General features: G+C 55.1%; 1 protein-coding gene across 4 annotated transcripts; it reads left to right on the forward strand.

Moving 5' to 3' along the window:
• Window positions 1–400: 400 nt before the first annotated feature.
• On the forward strand, window positions 401–18814 carry SEZ6L2 (seizure related 6 homolog like 2). Of its 4 annotated transcripts, none has more exons than XM_027614245.2 (18): window positions 402–1035; window positions 1952–2083; window positions 2768–3067; window positions 3439–3578; window positions 3852–4053; window positions 8129–8314; window positions 9012–9180; window positions 9807–9970; window positions 12309–12509; window positions 12930–13068; window positions 13850–14046; window positions 14185–14379; window positions 16218–16409; window positions 16493–16684; window positions 17201–17239; window positions 17434–17551; window positions 17654–17775; window positions 18245–18814. In XM_027614245.2, the coding sequence occupies exons 1-17, from the start codon at window positions 957–959 to the stop codon at window positions 17766–17768; spliced, it is 2760 nt and encodes a 919-aa protein (XP_027470046.1). In that variant the 5' UTR covers window positions 402–956; the 3' UTR covers window positions 17769–17775; window positions 18245–18814. The 4 variants fall into 4 exon arrangements, with proteins under 4 accessions (XP_027470048.1, XP_027470046.1, XP_027470047.1 ...); XM_027614244.2 differs by having other exon boundaries at window positions 403–1035; window positions 17679–17775; XM_027614247.2 differs by lacking the exon at window positions 17201–17239 and having other exon boundaries at window positions 401–1035.
• Window positions 18815–19511: the final 697 nt, after the last annotated feature.

Consider the following 19511-nt stretch of genomic DNA (forward strand, 5'->3'; position numbering starts at 1 on the left):
TTCTCATAAACGTGGAAATTTGCCATTCTCCTGGAGGAGGGGAAAGCCCATTTCACAGGAGCTGTAAAAGGGAAAGGGAAGTCCCGTGGGGAGGGGGGATGTCTGGATGTGTCTGGATGTGGGCAGGGGGCATATTGGGGAGCTGAGCAAGCGTGAACCCAGCTGTGCCGCCCCTCGGCACCCTGGGAAGAGGAGATTCAGATTCCAGATGTGCTGGAAAGGCTGGGGGAAGGGGTTGTAATTACAGCTAGGACCAGAGTTTCCTTTGCCTCCCCTAGGGGCCGCGGGAGGGAGGATTACGGTCTGGCTCATGTGGTCCCTCCTTCCTCCATCTGCACTTCCTCCTTCTTCCTCCCCTCCCCCGGCGCCCCCAAATAAATCCCAGGCCCCTCCCTTCGCCCGTCCCCAGGATCTGACGTGGGCTCGACACCTTTCTCAGCTTCTCCCTCCCGCAGCTCTAGTGCCCGAGCTTCGGCTCTCCAGGTTCCGCAACCCCCTCCCCTCCCCACCAAGCCCCGCTAGAGCACAGTAGGGACCCTCCCGATCCTCGACCCCACCCCAGACCTCCAGAAGCTATCTTGCCTCTCCCCAGTCCCCCAGCTTGGGATCCAGCTAGCTCGGTGGACCCAGGCGCCCGAGCGAGAGGGTAACCCAGGCGACCCAGCCCCTTCGGCCTTCTCGGTCCCACCCCCTGCAGCCGGAGCCGCGCCCCCTCTCCCAAAGACCTGATAGCAGAGGATAGAGGAGATTGGGCAAGGAGGGGCGGGATCCAGGCGACCCCCAGCTCAATTCTGCCCCTCCATCCCAAGGGGCAGAGAAATTGTCTTCCTTGCTAACTGCTAGCGGGGGGTGGGGGGGGGGAGAAAATTAAAGGGAAAAATAAGAGGAGACAGAGGAAAGGTGACAGCTAGATTATTTAGAAGAGGCGCAGAGGAGAGAAATCGGTGTGAGTCGCCATGGGGACTCCCAGGGCCCAGCACCCGCCGCCTCCCCAGCTGCTGTTCCTAATTCTGCTGAGCTGTCCCTGGATTCAGGGTAAGGACATGGGAGCGTGGGGGTAGGCCCCGGGAAGGTCCCCAGCTGGGTCCTCTACCATCCTTTCTCTGAACATCCTGGGCTTTCCGAGCTTCTGGGGGAGGGGAGGGGTACAGCTGACAGGGAAGCGGCAAGCCGCGGCTTTCTGGCTTGTACCTGGAGCCCTAAACCCCAATACTGAGAAGGTGGGGAAATGGATGAGGGGAGCTTTTACCAGCGTCTCAGGGGTTAAATCCAGGAAGAAGGGCTGGGGAAGTTGGGGAGATGTCTGCGGAGGCGGCAGAAGCAAGCAGGGTACCTGGGTGGGAGAGATGCCAGGCATTGCACATGCAAATGTTCTTGGTTGTATGGACAAAGACAGATGAACAGAGGCAGTGCTCAGAGCCCACATATTCAGTCCTCTATTCTGACCCCTTGCCAGACTCCAGGGAAGCGGGCAGAGACTGCAGAGAATGAGAGAGAGAGAGAGAGAGAGAGAGAGAGAGAGAGAGAGAGCCACACTGCAGAGATAGAAACCCAGAGAGAAAGCTGGGCATTGCGGAAGCGAGGGCTGGGAGGTGCTGCCAGACCCTCCGCAGAGCTCCAGGGTTGGGGGAAGAGCACCATCGAGGGGAAAAGGAAGGTAGTTCCGTGGCCCCTCTCCCCTCTGCTGGTGCTGTCCAGGGTTCATAAGAGCCAAGAGGCTCACCGAAGGCCCACACAGCCTGGGAGTGGGGTGGGGTGGAGAGGAAGGTGTAGGAGTGTGAGGGGCAGCTGGGAGCCCCTCCTCCAGTCTTGGCTCTCAGCCCAGTCTGGGACCCTCTGAGCTCCTGCAGGCCTAGCTGACTGAGGAGGGAGGAAGAGTTCTGGAAAAGATCTTTCTGGAGAAGGAAGGAGTGTGGGGCAGTGGAAGGGCTCACACAACTTCATCTCCTAGGTCTGCCCCTGAAGGAAGAAGAGGCACTGCCAGAGCCTGGAAGTGAGGCCCCCACAGCAGCCTCTGAGGCTTTGGCCGAGCTTCTCCATGGGGCCCTGCTGAGGAGGGGTCCAGAGATGGGCTACCTGCCGGGTGAGGCCCCCAGAGTGGTAGGAGTGACATAGAGAAAGAGGGAGGGACATTAACTCGGGGAGATGGGGACCCAAGCCAGGGACATTCCGAGAGAGATGGTTAGAGAGAGTCAAAACGGCATAGACAGAGAACCAGGGCAATTGAGACCAATGATCAAGAGCCAGAGCCAGACAGAAAAACAGACCGTCAGAGAGAAAGATAGATGGAAACTCAGAGAACCAGAGTCTGAGGAATAGGCGGAGAGAGACACAGAAAGAAAGAGAAATGCAGAGAGTAGCAGATTTAGAATCATAAAATCAGAGAGCCACAAGAAGACTAAACAGAGAAGAAGAGTTCCAGAGAGAGCAAAAGAGAGAAAGAGGGAGGGGAAAAGTGGTGCACAGGAAAGGGAGCCAGGTCTGAACGGGGAAGCATGGAGAGGCTCAAGGAGACTGCCCAGAGAGAGCCAAGCGGAAGGGCCTGGGTAGAGAGGTGGAGAGGGAGGGGTGGGGAGGTCAGGCTGTGGAAGCCTTGGGAAGGGGTGAAGAGTTCGGGTGCGGAAGGGAGAGGTGGGGGGCCTGCACCTTGTGGGGGAGGTCTTTTGGGTTCAGTGGGGGAACCCCCAGTTTCCCTCAGCCTTGCTCCCCCACCCATGGCCCAACAATTTGCTCCTTCTGCGCCCTGACTTCCCTTGCACTGTCCCAGGATCTGATCCAGACCCCACACTAGCCACCCCTCCAGCCGGCCAGACTCTTGCAGCGCCCTCCCTGCCACGGGCCACTGAGCCAGGGACAGGGCCTCTGACAACAGCTGTAACCCCTAAAGGGGGCAGGGGGGCCGGCCCCACCGCACCAGAGCTGCTGACCCCGCCCCCGGAAACTACGGCCCCGCCCCTTCCTGGCCCCGCCTCCCCAGGCCCGCCCCTCGGGCCTGAGGGAGGAGAGGAGGAGACCACGACCACGATCATCACCACGACAACTGTTACCACCACGGTGACCAGCCCAGGTGAGGCGTTTGAAAGGGGATGGGGACAGTGTGCAGGAGCATGAATGTGGGAGAGCAGGGTGGCATGCAGTGGGAGAGGCTGCTGGAAACGTGTGGAAGAAGGAGTCTGGGTCCCGATGGGAGAGGGGCCTCTGCTCAATAATAATAAAGGCTGGCATGTGTTTCTCCTTGCTGTGTACCAGCACCGTGCTGTGTGTTTTCTCTCTATTACAGCTGGGGAAGGGAGTTGTGGGCACGGGTGGGAGAGGGAGCAGCGGATAAAGATGGCGAGGGGTGCTGGGGACAAGACAGGTGAGGGCTCCTGGAGTTGCTTGGCTGGGAGGGCAAGAACACAGGGATTCACTCAACTCCAGCCACTTGTATCTCTTTAGTTCTGTGTAATAACAACATCTCGGAGGGCGAAGGGCACGTGGAGTCTCCAGATTTGGGGAGTGCCGCCAGCCGCACCGCGGGGCTCCTGGACTGCACATACAGCATCCACGTCTACCCCGGCTACGGCATCGAGATCCAGGTAACCGGACTTTGAAGCCCCCAAGCCCTTTCCTCTGGGCCCAGGTGTGTGCACAGGTTTGGCCTGGGAACCAGAGAAACTTTTCCGACTCAAATGGGCCTGTTTTCTGAGGATCTCAAAGACTCTCCTGGAGGTCTATAATCTGGCCAGTGTCACGGTGGTATCTGGGCTGCCACATTCAGGGGAAAGGAAAACAGACGGTGGGGGACTTAGGGGTCACCCACCCTGACTTACTTGTCCTGGGGGGCGGGGGTCTGGGTCTGGCTTCTTTAGGTGCAGACGCTGAACCTATCTCGGGAAGAAGAACTCCTGGTGCTGGCTGGTGGGGGGTCCCCAGGCCTGGCCCCCCGACTCCTTGCTAACTCCTCCATGCTGGGAGAAGGACAGGTCCTTCGGAGTCCAACCAACCGGCTGCTCCTGCACTTCCAGAGCCCACGGGTCCCCAGGGGCGGTGGCTTCCGGATCCACTATCAGGGTGAGGATGCTGGGGTGCTGGTGGAAGGGCAGGGCCCACACTGGGCACAAGAGACATCTCTGCGGGGCTTCTAAGCACAAGGAGATATCAGGGCCTTTTCCTCCAGACTAGGACCCTGGGGGGCAGAGCCCTCAGAGGAGATCTATACACACATATTTCACACACTCACAGACCTGTGTCTGGGTGTGCTCCCATACAAGTGGCAGTTCATCCATTCACTCAACAAATGTTTATTGAGCACCCATTTCATACCGGCCCTGTGTTGTCCGTGGGGAGAGGAATGAACAAGCCAGATATAAATCTTCAAGGAACTCAGAATCTAGGTAAAGAGATGGACAAGTCATCAGGATGATTATAATTCAATGAGATAAGGGCCTATATCCCTATGAGGAAGGAAACACAGGCAGAGGGAACAAATTTCAAAGGGACCTAAATTTCTCCTAAGGAATATAGGGACACCTTCTTGGAGGAGGTAACGAAGCTGGGACCCAAAAGACAAGCTACTAGGGAAAGGTGGGAAGGGGAGAAAGAGAAAGGCAGGTGTCCAGATGGATGAAAAAGCATGACCCCCTTGAGGAGTTGAAGTAATTCAGCATGGAAGTTAGAATTGTCCTAGCCATGTGACCTGGGGTGAGTTACTTAACCTTTCTGTGCCTCACTGTCTCATCTGAAAAATGGGGATCATAATACTTGGCTCATGGTGTTATCAGGAAGACCAAATTAACTAATAATACATATCAAGGGCTTAAAATAGTGTCTAGTACACAGTGAGAGCGCAGAAATGTCAGTCACTGCTACAAAAAAGCCCAGAAAGTGGTGGGAGAGAAGCAGGCTACAAGAGAGCAGACCAGGAGGCAGGTTGGATTCAGATCACGAAGGGCCTCATCAGCTTCGGTAAGGAGTACAGACTACTTTATCCTGCAAGGGACATGGAGACATTTTGAAATGTTTTAAGCAAGATAGTGACAGCCTCAGATTTGTGACCTAGAAAGATCCTGCTGACTTCGGGGGGTGTGGGAGGGGATTGTATCCATGCATGACTGCATTCATGAGCACCACCCACAGAAAACCTACACACAGGTGTACATCCGTACTCACCTGTGTGTACGGGAACCTTCCCACAGTGCAAGCATATGTTCTAGCATATGTGTGTGTGTGAGGCCAGGGGCCCGGCCCACTGTCCCTTTCCAGACATTGCTGCCATCTCCAAAGTCCCTTCCTGTGCTGCTCAGAAACAGAGAGGGAACTGTGTTTTGGGCCAATGTCCCCTTCACATCACCTCATGGCCTTGCCTGCCCCTTGTGTGCTCTGCTGACCCCAGATCCCTTGTGGGCCTTATCCAGGACACATACAACCCGTCTCCCTGCCTCACACCCTCTCCAGTTTCTCCTGAGGCCTCTGTTTGGGCCCCAGGGACTCATATGTGCAAGCTGGAGAGACCTATTCACGGAGGGGCCAGTGAGTTGGGGGCCACGTAATTGGCGGTCAGGTCAGCAGGGAGCAAGGGCATGCCTGAGGGCTTAGGGCCAAGGGCTGGACTTCCAATGGTACAAAATGGCTCACTGCTGGCTCCCTTACGCAGCCACTTCCCTAGGGCACTGAAAATAGGACTCTTTAGACAAAGTGGAACATTTGGGGAAGCAGGGCTATTGCATAAATTGGCCTTCATTACCTGCCTCAGTCTTCCCTGCCTTGCGGCTTCTCCAGGCACCTCTGGGACCGAGGCCCTGTTTAAGCCCTCCCCAGTCAGCACTAGCTGGGGCCTCTGGTCCAGAGTGGCCTCATTAGCTTCTCTGAAAGGCCAAAGACTCCGTCACTGCTCACCCCAAGCCCAGCAAACATTCCCGTTTACAAAACCCTGGCGCCAACTGTTGTTTCGTGCACTTCTCGCAGCCCCCCGAGGGTGGCCACTGGCCACTCCACCCTGAGAGGAACAAAGGCTTATAGGGATGGCTCAGACACCCGCAAGCACACCGCAGAGTAGGGAGGCACATCCTCAGCCCCGACTCCCAGTCGTTCGTCAATCGAGACTGAGGGACAACTGCTTAAGATTTTCTGAGCACTTTCTATGTGTGAGGTGCTTTGCGTGTCTCTTTCCTTTAACTGGAAGGCCGGTTGTCAATGATGGGACTTATTACTGCTATTTACAGGTGACAGCCACCCCCCCTGCCCCAAGGTGGCATCACCCGCTCAAGGTGACACAGCAAATAAGTCGTGGAGCTAGAACTGGAAGTCGGGTGTACCCGTCTCCCAATCCAGTTTGTATGGTTGCATACCACCTCTGGGCTGCATCGATGGATCGGTTAGGCTAGGCTTTTGGGAGACAAAATAAATAAGGCCTGGTTCAGTCTCACCATACAATAGGCAGCAGTTCATGTGATGATAAAATTATGCATGCACAGGTGTGGAGGCAAGAAAGAGACTAACTCTATGGGAGAGGGGAGGGGTCAGGAAGACTTCCTGGAAGAGGTAGTACTTAAGTTACTCCTTGAAAGATGAGAAAGAGTGGGAAAAGGGCCTTGCAGGTAGGGGAAATGACGTCACAAAACTACACTGTGTAGGCTATATGGGTTGTGGGTGCTAAGAACTGAAGCTGGAGGTGTTGGGCTGGACGCAGTGGTGGAAGGGGCTTGAATGTCAATCCAAAGCATTTGGGTTTCATTCTGTTGGTCGTGGAGAGCCATCAAGAGGCTAATATTTATTTAAACCACTGTGTTCTAGAAGCTTTTGGGGTCTATCTCAGTAGACTGTGGACTCTCAGAGGACAAGGCCTGGGTCTTTTTCACCTCTCTGCACTAGCACCCAGCCAAGGAAATGCTTGTTGAATTTTGAAGTAGGGAGACCAGGTCTCTGACAGAAACACTCAGGGCTGGAGAGTCAGCAAAAACAAAGGCCCACACAAGCTGGAACCTCCCAAGCATGGCTACCCAGAAACAGACACACAGAACTGTGTCAGGACCAAATTTAGGGTCCATTGTCTACTGCCAAGTCACTTCCTTCCTTCTTTCCTTCCTTCCTCCCTCCTTCCCTTTCTTCCTTCCTTCCTTTTTTTTAAAGTTTACTTATTTAAGTAATCTCTACACCCAACGTGGGGCTCGAACACATGACCCCAAGATCAAGAGTTCCACGTTCTTCCGACTAAGCCAGCCAGGTGCTCCCCCCGAGTCACTATCTATTTATTTGTTTTATCTCTTGTGATTCCACAAGAGTTTCAGGAGGCTTGCAAAAAAGAGTGCAGCAAAATTAAATGAAATAAGAAAATGGGTACCAGGAAGTGCTTATAAAGATGAAAAAAATAGAATGTGGATGGACAAGCCATCGTTGCTAGGGACAAGCCTTAATCTGGTTCTGAGCTTCTTAGCAGCCAGCACAAAAAGAGAGATCACTCAGTTCTCACTGCAAGAGAGAAGAGAAACCAGTTCCTTAAGGAAAGCAAAGCCCTTCCTAGCACTTCGGCTTCATTGAGGGGGGATTCATTGAGGGGGCACTGAGTATTAAGGTCTGCAATGACAAGATAGTCAAAGCTCCTAAAGGAGTTTCATGTGGCTCCTCTGGATGAAAGCTGAGGGTCTATTCCCACCATGCACCTCAGTGAAAGAGCGTGTGTGCAGAGGGGAGAAAATACTATGAGGCACTTAATAACCAATTGCTACATCTGGAAAATGGATCACAGCCTTACTCTGGCTACCTCAAAAGCACTGCATGAACTCATTTTAGAAGCTGGACAAGCTCTGCAAATACTATATGTTATTATTAGAGCTGGATGGGTTCACAGTGGTCAACTGATTTGCGTGAGGTCACCACAGCAAGTGAGTGCTAAAAGCCAGAATTTCTTTGGGTCTCAGATACTTCATCTATAAAATGGAGGCCAAAGTGGGTGGATTACAAAGACTAGGGGAGAGAAGGAATGTTGAGATTGCCTCTTCGTGAGACCAAGTGCCCATATGAGAACTCCAGTATGGAGCTGTCTGTGCCACCAGGGGACCTGGGAAGAGGGAAGGAAATGCTAGGGGGTTGGTGAGAGAGGTTGGCATGGGAAAGAAAGTCCTCCTTCTCCCTGCTCTGCCTGATCCAGCCTACCTCCTGAGCTGCGGCTTCCCTCCCCGGCCAGCCCATGGGGATGTGAGCGTGACTGACCTGCACCCTGGGGGCACTGCCACCTTCCACTGTGATTCAGGCTACCAGCTGCAGGGTGAGGAGACCCTTATCTGCCTCAACGGCACCCGGCCAGCCTGGAGCGGTGAACCCCCCAGCTGCATGGGTGAGTCTCCTGCACGATAGGTGGGGCTTCTGTTCTGGAAGCCCCACTGGGAGGGTACTATCTTGGCAGTCCCTATCTTTGGGGAACATCCATCTTGAAGGGGTTTCTGCCTGGAAGAGGGCCTATCCTGGTGTCTCCATCTGGAGCTCTTTACACAGAAGGTCTCTACCCTTGGAGAATCTCCATCCTTGGCGGGCGCGGGTGTCTCTATCTGGGGATGTCCTACCTAAAGTGTTTCCATTTGGGGAGTCACCGTTCTGGAGGTCTCTTCTTTCAGAGACTCCTCATCCTCCAGGAAACCGTTCTGGAGGTCTCTTCTTTCAGAGACTCCTCATCCTCCAGGAAACCGTTCTGGAGGTCCGTATTTAGAGGATCTCTGTCCTGGAGAACTTTCATCCCAGGGACCCCATCTTGATTTCCATTTGAGGGCTTCAATTTTGGGGATCCCTCATAACTCCCCATGCCAGGGAGTGTTCATATTAGCAGGATTTCCATCCTAGGGGGTGTCCATTCTGGGGTTTTTCTATTCTAGGACTGGTTCCCTCCTGGGTGATGGCCTTGGAAAAGGTCCCATCCTCTGGGCTGAGCCCGTAAGGCAGAGACCACTCTGAGTCCAGGTCTCAACCAAAGGTGTGGATGTAACAGCTCTGAAGACATGAGGACAAGTCACCTTAACATGTCTCCCCTCTACCCACAGCATCCTGTGGTGGCACCATCCACAATGCTACTCTGGGCCGCATTGTGTCCCCTGAGCCTGGGGGAGCGGCAGGGCCCAACCTCACCTGCCGTTGGGTCATCGAAGCAGCTGAGGGGCGCCGGCTTCACCTGCACTTCGAGAGGGTCTCACTGGATGAGGACAATGACCGGTGAGGGTCTGGGCCTTGGGTCAGAGGTCCCCACCTCCGGGAAATAGGAAGGCTGCAGTGGGGAGTCAGACAGATCCAGGGTGGATCCCAGTTAAAATGTGTGTCAAACACAGATTAGTCCTTCCCCTTTCTTAGGCGGTACAGCTGTGCAAACTTAGACGAATCATTGACCCTGTGTGTGCTTCAGTTTCCTCTTCAGTAGAACGGAGATCATAGGACCTCCTTCTGACGGTTTCTATGAGGACAAATGCGTTAAGATACGTGAAGTGCTTAGAAGGGTGCCAGGCACACAGTGAGCCTGGTAAATGTGTTTGTCTTCGTCATCATCATCGGTACCATCTCTTGCCTAACAAACCGATACCTCAGCGCTACCACTAGTGATGTTGGGCAGGTGACTCTTTCTGGGCCTCAGTTTCCTCATCTATAAAATCAGGGATAATAAATCGTACTGACTCGAGGGCTCTTCTGAAAAGTAAATGAGATAAAATGTGTGAAGGCTTAGCGTACATGGTACATAGTCAATGCTTGAAAATAATAGCTGTGAAAGTGAGTTAGGAGAGCCAGCAAGAGGCGAGGCAGCTTCTGAGGGGAAACTGAGCTCCTGGCCACCCTTCTGTTCATCCCAGGCTGATGGTGCGCTCAGGCGGGAGTCCCCTCTCCCCAGTCATCTATGACTCGGACATGGATGACGTCCCAGAGCGGGGTCTCATCAGTGATGCCCAGTCCCTCTACGTGGAGCTGCTTTCAGAGACACCTGCCAATCCCCTGCTGCTAAGCCTCCGATTTGAAGGTAAGTGCCCTCCTCCGGGGGGCCCCAACTCCTGCACTTTCCCGTCTTGCTGATGGCCAGGTATGATCACAAGCACATACCCTGTCCCTGCTCATCTCTGTGTTTGGATCTCCGGAAACTAACTTCCTCCCCACCCCAAAACTACAAGGATCCCCTCATGTGGACCCCTTCTAATTCCTGGGGTGGGTTTTCCCGTTTAAGTTTCACAGAGGGCTGGATCCAGGTGCACAGCCAAGACACCAGGCACCTTCATGTCTCAGTGCTTTCCTCTGTGTTGGCTTCACCGTCAGTCAGGCTGTCAGTCTGTGGTGCACCTAGCAGTTCCAGACTGACGTACCACCAACATTGTAAGTCCATCAGAAAGAGAAAGGGTACCACTTTGCTAAGAGCTTCAGCAAAAATGCCAGGAAGGGCTCTCATTTTTCTGGCTTAGGTCATTGTGTCCACACCTGAGCCAATTACTGAAGCTCAGGGCAGGTGGTGTTATGATTGGCAGATCCACATCATATGACCATCCATAGTTGGCCCTAACTGGACCTCATAGACTGGAAATGGGTGAGGCATGTGTCCCAAAATGAAAGTAGGAGTGCTATGAACAGAAGAAGGGGGACTAGATGCTGGACAGGTAGAACAAGGAAGTCAGTGCTCATGGGAGAAGGAAGAGGCATTTGAGCTGGGCCTTACTGGATAGAGAGAATTTTATTATTTTATTTTATTTTATTTATTTTTTAGAGAGTGAGAGAGAGGCGGGTGGGGAGAGGCAGAGAATCCCAAGCAGACTCCATGCCCAGTGTGGAGCCCAATGTGGGGCTCAGTCTCACAACCCTGAGACCATGACCTGAGCCGAAATCAAGAGCCAGACCCTTAACTGCTTGAGCCACCCAGGTGTTCCTAGGATAGAGAGAATTCTAAAAGTGGGAGATTAGGGATGAGCATCTCAGATGAATGGAACAGTGTGAGCAACAGTAGAGAAAGGCCTGGTATTGTATGGGAAATAGAGAATTTCAGTGTGCCTGGAGCAGAGGATTTGTGCAAGCAGTAGCAGGAGAGAGACAAAGAAAGTAAAATGCTCAGAGAGGGGAGGGGCTGGTTTCTGGTGTGAATCAAGGGAGAAATGGAATTGGCACTGGGCCCTGATGGATGCATAGGATTTGGACATGACACCTCATCCGGTTTAAGTAACAGTGAACTAGAACAGTAGATCTGAAAAATAAATTGCCTGTTAGATTTGAAAATGTGAAAACAATTCCCAGGTTTGAGGTCTGCCTCCCTAGTTGTGGACCACTGCTGCTCCATGAGCTTCAGATTCCTCTGATCGTTTTGCAGCTAAGACACGATCACGTGGGCAAAAACTAAAATGATCTCCAAATGTTCATTTTTGCTGAGTTAGTCCAAAGTCAAAATTGAGTAGCTTCTGCATTCACTGCATTTTTGGATTCTAGCTACAGCATGGATAATCAAGGGTGGGGAGAATCTGTTCTTTTTTTTTTTTTAAGATCATTTATGGGGCACCTGGGTGGTCAGTCATTAAGCGGCCGACTCTTGGTTTCAGCTCAGGTCATGATCTCAGGGCCGTGAGATCAGGACCCAAGTTGGGCTCTGCACTCAGCAGGGCATCTGCTCAAGATTCTCTCTCTCCCTCTCCCTCTGCCCCTCCCAACCCCTGCACTCTCTCTCTCTTTCTAAGATTTATTTATTTACTTTAGGGAGAGAGAGAGAGAGACAGAGAGCATGAGCAGGGGGAGCGGCAGAGGGAGAGAAAGAATCCACAAGTAGACTCTCCAATGAGTGCAGAGCCCAATGTTGACTCCATTTGATCCCACGACCCCGAGGTCATGACCTGAGCTGAAACCAAGGGTCAGACACTTAACCCACTGAGGCACTCAGGTGCCCCTCTACTGTTATTTTTGAGGAGAGAACACACCTGCATGAGCCAGTTCTCCAAAGGCACCCTTTCCCCTCCCTCCTCTGCAGTTTCCAAAACCAAGTGGCTCTGGCAGGGAATCAAGCAATCTGGGTTTGAGACCTGATTCTGTGTGACATTGGGCAAGCGATTTTTTGTCTGTAGACCTCAGTTTCCTTATCCGTAGAATGAGGGCTGGGATTTGACTAGCCTAAGGGTTTCCCTCTAGAGGCCAGGAAGGTAACATATATGTGTGAGTGAGAAGGTTAGGATTTTCGGGAGACTGGAGAGTGAAAGCTAAGCCCAAAGGCATTCCATTTTAAACAGCCCACCAAGTGGCCAAAGCACACTTGAATTCAGCCCAAGTCTCCCCAACTCTGAGATCCCCTGAGGCCCATCCTCATGCTTACTTTCTGGGACTGACCCCCTCTCTAGCCTTTGAAGAAGATCGCTGCTTCGCTCCCTTCCTGGCACACGGCAATGTCACCACTACGGACCCTGAGTACCGCCCAGGGGCACTGGCCACCTTCTCGTGCCTCCCAGGATATGCCCTGGAGCCCCCTGGCCCCCCAAATGCCATCGAATGTGTGGATCCCACAGAACCCCACTGGAACGACACAGAGCCAGCCTGCAAGGGTGAGCCCTCCACGTCCGTAGGAGCTCCTTCGGTCTGCAGACTACCCTGAGCTGGGGATCTTAGGGAGGCCATTCAGGAAGGAGACTTGCATATCCAAACCCAGTAAACCCAGGCCTTGGGTAAATCCTTGTCCTTTTCAGAGATAGTTTTCTTAGCTGAATAAATTGGTGGGTTTGTTACAGAATTTAGGGGTCACAACCCAAATGTCTTGAAGAGCTCCAGCTGGAGCTAAGTCATGTGATGGGGGTAATGCATAGGCTGGAGAGTGGGTGGGGTTAGGTGAGAGCAGGGCCGGGGGTTGGGCACAGGTAGCAGGTAACAGGGAGCCTGTGAGGCGGTCTGGTGCACCCAGCTGGGAGTGGTGAGGCCCTTGGTGAAATGAAGACTGAGTTCCGATTCTGCCCCCCCTTGTCCCCAAGCCATGTGTGGAGGGGAGCTGTCAGAGGCGGCTGGTGTGGTCCTCTCTCCCGACTGGCCCCAGAGCTATAGCCCCGGCCAGGACTGTGTGTGGGGCCTGCACGTCCAGGAAGAGAAGCGCATCTTGCTCCAAGTTGAGATGTACGTTCAGGTGCTGCTGGGGGTGTGATGGGTGTGGGCTCAGTGAAGTGTGGTATGACAACACCCTAGCCTGCGCTGTGAGCCTGGCTGGCTGCGCAAGATGAAAGAGGCGACTAAGGGTTCAGGATGGGGGTGTGGGTTGTCAGGTAGACCTAGGTACAAATCGCCTTGGATTTGTCCAGGCGACTCTGGACAAGGACACGGGTAATGCAGCCTTCTGCAGGGGCTATAGTGTGAAAAGAGGGCTCTGGCCTGGTGTCTCTCACTCTTTGGCTATTTCTGAGGCTGCCCCTGGAGGGGTTTCCAGGAACCCAGGCCCAAACTGCGGCCTAGTCACCAACATGCGAGGTGGTGGTGGGTGTGGGGAGAAGCCAGTGAGCTGATTTAGTATGAGATGGCCATGTGACCGGATGGAACCAGAAGTGGGCATGGCCCCAAAGTGGATACTCCTGGCAGGGGCAGGGAGTTGGGCCGCACTTGAGCGAGACTGTGCATCACCTGGGGATGGAGGAGGGGCCAGAGAGTTCGAGGAGTTCCTAAGGAGTTGGGCTGGGAATCAGGAAACAGGAACTGGTAAGAGCCACAGAACGAGTGGAACCCTGAGGGGCTAGCACAGAGAAGCCCATAATTGCTCAAAGGGCGGCCAGACCTGGGATGGGGGAATGTGGACAGAGCTGGAAAGTAGGTAGGGTTACTAATGAACTGGGTTAGGGATTGGGCAGAACCGCATAGGAGGGGCCAATCGTAACCCAGCCTGCACAACTGGTTCCACTCCCTGCAGCCTGAATGTGCGTGAAGGGGACATGCTGACATTGTTCGACGGGGACGGTCCCAGCGCCCGAGTCCTGGCCCAGCTGCAGGGACCTCAACCGCGCCGCCGCCTCCTCTCCTCTGGGCCTGACCTCACGCTACAGTTCCAGGCACCGCCAGGGCCCCCAAACCCGGGCCTGGGGCAGGGTTTCGTGTTGCATTTCAAAGGTACCGAGGTCTAGGGTCCTGAAATGCGCAGGGGTCCGGCAGGCCAGGGATCCCGGGAGGGGCGCGGCCCCCGAGGCTGGAAGGGCTCCCGGAGTCGGTCGCAGGACAGCCTCCAAACTCGCTGTCACCCCCCTGCAGAGGTCCCGAGGAACGACACGTGCCCGGAGCTGCCACCTCCGGAGTGGGGCTGGAGGACGGCCTCCCACGGGGACCTGATCCGGGGCACGGTGCTTACTTACCAGTGCGAGCCTGGCTACGAGCTGCTCGGCTCCGACATCCTCACCTGCCAGTGGGACCTGTCCTGGAGCGCGGCGCCGCCCGCCTGCCAAAAGAGTGAGCCCGGGCCCCGCCCAGGTCTCTCATGGCCCCGCCCCTGCCCGTCGGGGTTTGGCCGCTCCGCTTGGGCCCCGCCCATCCCCTTTGCGGCCAGCTTCTGTCCCTTTTTGCCCCCGCCCCTGTCCCGGCCGAGTTTCTCAACCCTTCGCTGTGGATTCTGCCCGGATCTTACTCAGGCCCCGTCCCTTAAGCCTTTGGGTTCCACTCCTCTGATCCTCGGTGTCCCGAAACTGTCCCCTCTGGACCCCACTCTCATCTCCGGTTTGCGCCCCTCTCCCGTGCACTGTTCCGGGCTCTGACCGGGTTTCCTCTGGGTCCCGCCTTACCTTCTCGTGGTCCCGCCCCCACCCCCTCCTGGCCCCGCCTCTGTCGCGTCAGAATCCCGCCTCTCCCCGGGCTCGCCCCCGTCAACTCTGTACTCAGCTCTTCCCCTTCTAGACCCTGCTCCAGTCTCAGTCCCCCACCCTTGACGTTACGGGGAGTCACTTCGCTGGGGCCTAGGCCGGTCAGAGAACTTGGTTTATTTTAATGCAGTCATTGAAGCCCCATGCTGGGTTGCGGTTATGCAGAGGGGCTGGGGTCCCTCCTGATCCTGGCGGAGCTCGCAGTCCAGAAGGGGGACGTTTAAACAGCTCAGGATATTACAGAGCCGTAACTGCAGGGTGATTCGGTGCAAAGTACTTAACATCTCTGAGTCGTGGCTGCCTCACCGGTGAAACAGGAATAAGGGCTGTGAAGAGTTTTCACACAGTACCTCTGCATGAACAGTTTAGTAGCTGCTATAAATAATAAAGAAGCGCTGTGGGAAGTGGGGTGGTTCATTGTTCCGGGGAGAGGACAGGAGATTTCACAGAGGAGGTGATATTTGAAGGAGCTAGGAGTGTTTATCTCTTAGAATAGCAGAAAGCGGTGGCGTCTTGTCATTTTCTCCAAATTTGGGGAAGCCTGCCGCAAGGATATGGGATTGTAGGTCTTCCACCTGGCCCTGGGGGGCAATGGTGGGACCGATGAGGTCAAGTTCAGGAAAGCAGATTTGTGCTGGACACAAGGAAAACTTTCTGGTTGACCCAGCTCCCCATCTCGAGAAGGACTGACAGGATGTCCAGTCTGAAACCCAGACAGGACAGGGGAAGGGATGGAGGCAGGGCCCAGAGGGGATAGGGCCCGGCCAAGGCAGCACATTGAGCCTGAAGCTGAGCTGAGACCCAAGTCTCTGAGTCTCGGCCCAGTGCTCTGGGCCTCTGACGGGGCTGAGGGGCCATGGGCCAGTTATTTGACCACCCTGAGCCCCGCTAGATGAGTCACGGTGACGTCTCGGGATCCTCAGGGTATAGGATACTGTTTGTAAAGCATTTAGCAGAGGTCCATATACAAGAAATGGCTCTGATTGTTATTTGCACAAGGTTGTAAACGAGCACCCGCAGGGCAGGCTGTGCGAGTGAGTGGAGGGTGCTGGGGATGACTGGACGAGCGGAGCAGGAGGGCTGGGCCCCTCTAAAGAGCACAGCTGCCGTGCCGCCTAAGACCACCGTGCGGGGCCGGCGGCGCTGGGATGTAGTCACATGCTCTGGTACGGGGGCAAAATATTTCACATTTCATCCTCAGATGGGGGCCTGGCTTGTCCCCACTGCTCTTTTCTGGAAGAAGCCTGAAATCTAAAGTGCACCAAATTTTCCATTTTTCCAACTTCTGATCTCTTCATTTGGAGGAAATGGTGGGAGATGGGGGTTTGCTTAGGGCGAAAATGGCCCATGGCTCAGGCAGCTCCCGGCCCTCAGCTTCCGGGAGATCTTTTAAGGCCTGAGCTCCCCCTGAACTTGCCCTCCCGCCAACAGTCATGACTTGCGCCGACCCTGGTGAGATCACCAACGGGCACCGTACCACCTCAGACGCTGGCTTCCCTGTGGGCTCTCACGTCCAGTACCGCTGTCTGCCGGGGTACAGCCTGGAGGGGGCGGCCGTGCTCACCTGCTACAGCCGGGACACGGGCACACCCAAGTGGAGCGACCGGGTCCCCAAGTGTGCCTGTGAGTCTGGGGACACCCTGGGAAGGGTGGCTGGGTGGCCTGCTCAGCAGCGAGCCGGGAGGTGACTGACGTATGCCCTGCAGTGAAGTATGAGCCGTGCCTGAACCCAGGGGTGCCAGAGAACGGCTATCAGACGTTGTACAAGCATCACTACCAGGCCGGCGAGTCTCTGCGCTTCTTCTGCTACGAAGGCTTTGAGCTCATCGGCGAGGTCACCATCACCTGTGTGCCCGGCCACCCCTCCCAGTGGACCAGCCAGCCCCCACTCTGCAAAGGTGCCCGGGCAGACAGGGCAGGAGGGGGCACGGCAGGGTCTGGGGAGTGACGGGACTGGGAAAGTCAGGTAGTAGCAAATTTGAGAGCAACGGTAACCCTGCTGAGCTCCCCATTCACCGCCTGTGGGATCTGGTCCTCACAAGTACACCCAGGGGTCCTGGGGAATTTCAAGGTCATGGAATTGTCCTAAGGGATGTAGCAGAGGGGGCCTTGGCTTGGAAGTCTCTTGCCCTCTGGGTAGGTCTCAGGTTCCCCATTTTTGACAAATTCTACAGACCCGATTAGTTCAGACTGCCCAAGAACCCTGAACTTCTCGGGGTCTGGAGAAGGAGGAAGAAGGCCCTGCCCTGACTACTCCTCCCCTGGCCCCCACCAAAGGAAGGCTAAAGTTTATGTTGAGCAGAGGGCAGAGAGAACCAGGCTGTCCAGCCCAGCCCCACTGGGCTCCTGGCCTCTACCCAGCCTCCTTCCCTCCCTGGCTCAGACCCCGTCCCCTCCCCCTCCTCTCCCTGCAGTGGCCTATGAGGAGCTCCTGGACAACCGAAAACTGGAAGGTCAGTGAGGGCACAGGTGGAGACCCAGGCCTGGCCGAGTCGGGAGGGCAAGGCAGAGGCCGGGGGCAGGAGGCCAGGCCCCGGAGGGGTGAGGCCCAGGGTTTGAGGCCCAGGGTTCGAGGCCCAGGGCAGGAGGCTGGGAGAGGCCAGTGGGCTGGGCCCAGCCCCAGCTCACTGGCCTCTCCTCTCCCCAGTGACCCAGACCACAGACCCGTCGCGGCAGCTGGAGGGTGGGAACCTCGCCTTGGCCATCCTGCTGCCCCTAGGCCTGGTCATTGTCCTCGGCAGTGGCGTTTACATATACTACACCAAGTAAGTACCCTACTCGGGGAGCTGCTCGCCAGGGCAGACGTCCTGCCTGCCTGGCACAGATGCCTGGGTGAGGGGGGGGTTGGGGGCTCACCTCTCGATAAGCCCCTCTATCTCCTCCCTCTCCCAGACTACAGGGAAAATCCCTCTTCGGCTTCTCGGGCTCCCATTCCTACAGCCCCATCACTGTGGAGTCAGACTTCAGCAACCCACTGTATGAAGCTGGGGTGAGCTCTTCCCCTCCCCCTGGGGAGCCACATCTCAGCTCCCCCAGGGCTCCAGATCTTTCTCTCAAAATCTCTGTAATACCCATCTTGGGGATTTCAAACTCAGCTGCAACACAGCAGGTCGGGTGTGCCTGTCGGGAGTGGAGGCGTGGTGAGGGCTGTGGCTAAGGGGCCAACTTGTGCCCCATCTCGTCTGTAGTGAAAACTTAGGCCCAGTTGCCAGGTCTTCCAGTTGTTCAAGACAACCCAAAAACTCAGATTTGTGTGTGATTTTAAGATACCGTAAGATGAACCAAATATCCCCAGGCCAGATTCAGCCCCATTCCCACCCCATGGCTCCCAAACCTCAGGATCCATGTTATTTTAAAAACCCAGGTCCTTCCCCTCCCTGGTGGATGCCTCCTCCCATTTTGTTCCCTCCTCCATCCCCGTCCCGCTCCAGCAACTGACCCCATCTCTCTGTCTCCAGGATACACGGGAGTATGAAGTTTCCATCTGAACCCCAAGACTAAGGCTGCAGGACCCAGGACGCCCTTCCCCTCCCCACTCTGGGCAGGGAGGAGTACAGGACCTCATCTCTGGCTCCTTTCCTCCCTGCTGTGTAAATAGTCTCCTGGTCCCACGAGGGGGCTTTGACGGCCCCGGGACCCTACAGTAAATAAACCAGCATCCTGCCGCCCAAGCCTCCTCTTCTCAGTTGCCAAACAAGGGGCCTGCCCCTCCCCTCCCGCCCTTCTGGCTTTTGGACCCTGGGAGGGGAACTCAGCCCCTCTGCAACTCCTGGGGCCCCTCCGGCCCAGGGCACCGCCCCCCCCCCCCAAGGACTGCCTGAGAGTTCTGCTATTCCCTTGGCCCTGAAGGCTCTTCCCAGTTGCTCTGGCCACAGGCCTCACCCCTGGGCTCCGGAGGGTCAGAAGAGGGATGAGGGGGAAAGCAGGAACAAGGCCCCCTACCCGCTTCATGCCATCACCCAGCCCACCATCTCCCCACCTTTGCTTCTGGATTTTTGGTTTTGAGCAATAAACAGAAAACCACCATTTGTAACTGGGCTGGTGGGGTGTGGGAAGGTGGGTCACGGGTGGGCTGGAGAGAGGCCTGGGGGAAAGGGAACAGTTTGGGAAATCGATGGAGCTCCAAGACGGGGAACAGGGCAATGTCAAGGGGGCTGGCCTGGGGACAAAACGCCCGGCTTTCGGCTCAGCCTGTGTGGAGGATGAGCCCCCTCTGGGCCTCAGGTGTCTCTACCCCCATGCTTGATGCTTCTAGGCTCTTTTAGCCTAAAGATAGCAGCTGACAGCAGCTGCCTCCCCTGAGTGGCAGGAGCCTCCCTCCCTCACGGCTTGGCAGGACGCAAACAGCTCTCGGTTCCATGACCAGTTCACCTAACATGCACGCTCCTTTTGAGAATGTTTGTATCTATCCAAGTGTACCATTTTTTCCCCCAATCTTTTTGGCGCTGTAAGTATATCTGCTGTTACATGTCTACTAAGTAATGGTCAAATCTGTAGCATTTCATAAAGAATGAGCTTGTTTCGTACCCTGTGGGGATCCTTTTCCAGCTTATTTGCTTTTGAACATTTGTCTAAAGGGTCTCCAAATCAAGTGAATTTCACTTAATTCAAATTTTATATTTAAATATAATTACGCATTTTTAGGACACTCAAAAGGACCCTGACATACTCAGAGGAGGCTGAATTTTAGCGCACGATGCAAACTGATCCTTACAATAGCCTGCG

This window comes from Zalophus californianus, chromosome 10, assembly GCF_009762305.2.
Source record: "Zalophus californianus isolate mZalCal1 chromosome 10, mZalCal1.pri.v2, whole genome shotgun sequence".
Lineage (NCBI taxonomy): Eukaryota > Metazoa > Chordata > Mammalia > Carnivora > Otariidae > Zalophus > Zalophus californianus.

Coding starts and splice junctions, on each gene's coding strand:
- SEZ6L2 (XM_027614244.2), top strand. CDS start 957: ATGGGGACTCCCAGGGCCCAGCACCCGCCGCCTCCCCAGCTGCTGTTC. Junction 1,036..1,951: donor GAGCTGTCCCTGGATTCAGG/GTAAGGACATGG, acceptor TTCATCTCCTAG/GTCTGCCCCTGAAGGAAGAA. Junction 9,181..9,806: donor CTGGATGAGGACAATGACCG/GTGAGGGTCTGG, acceptor TGTTCATCCCAG/GCTGATGGTGCGCTCAGGCG.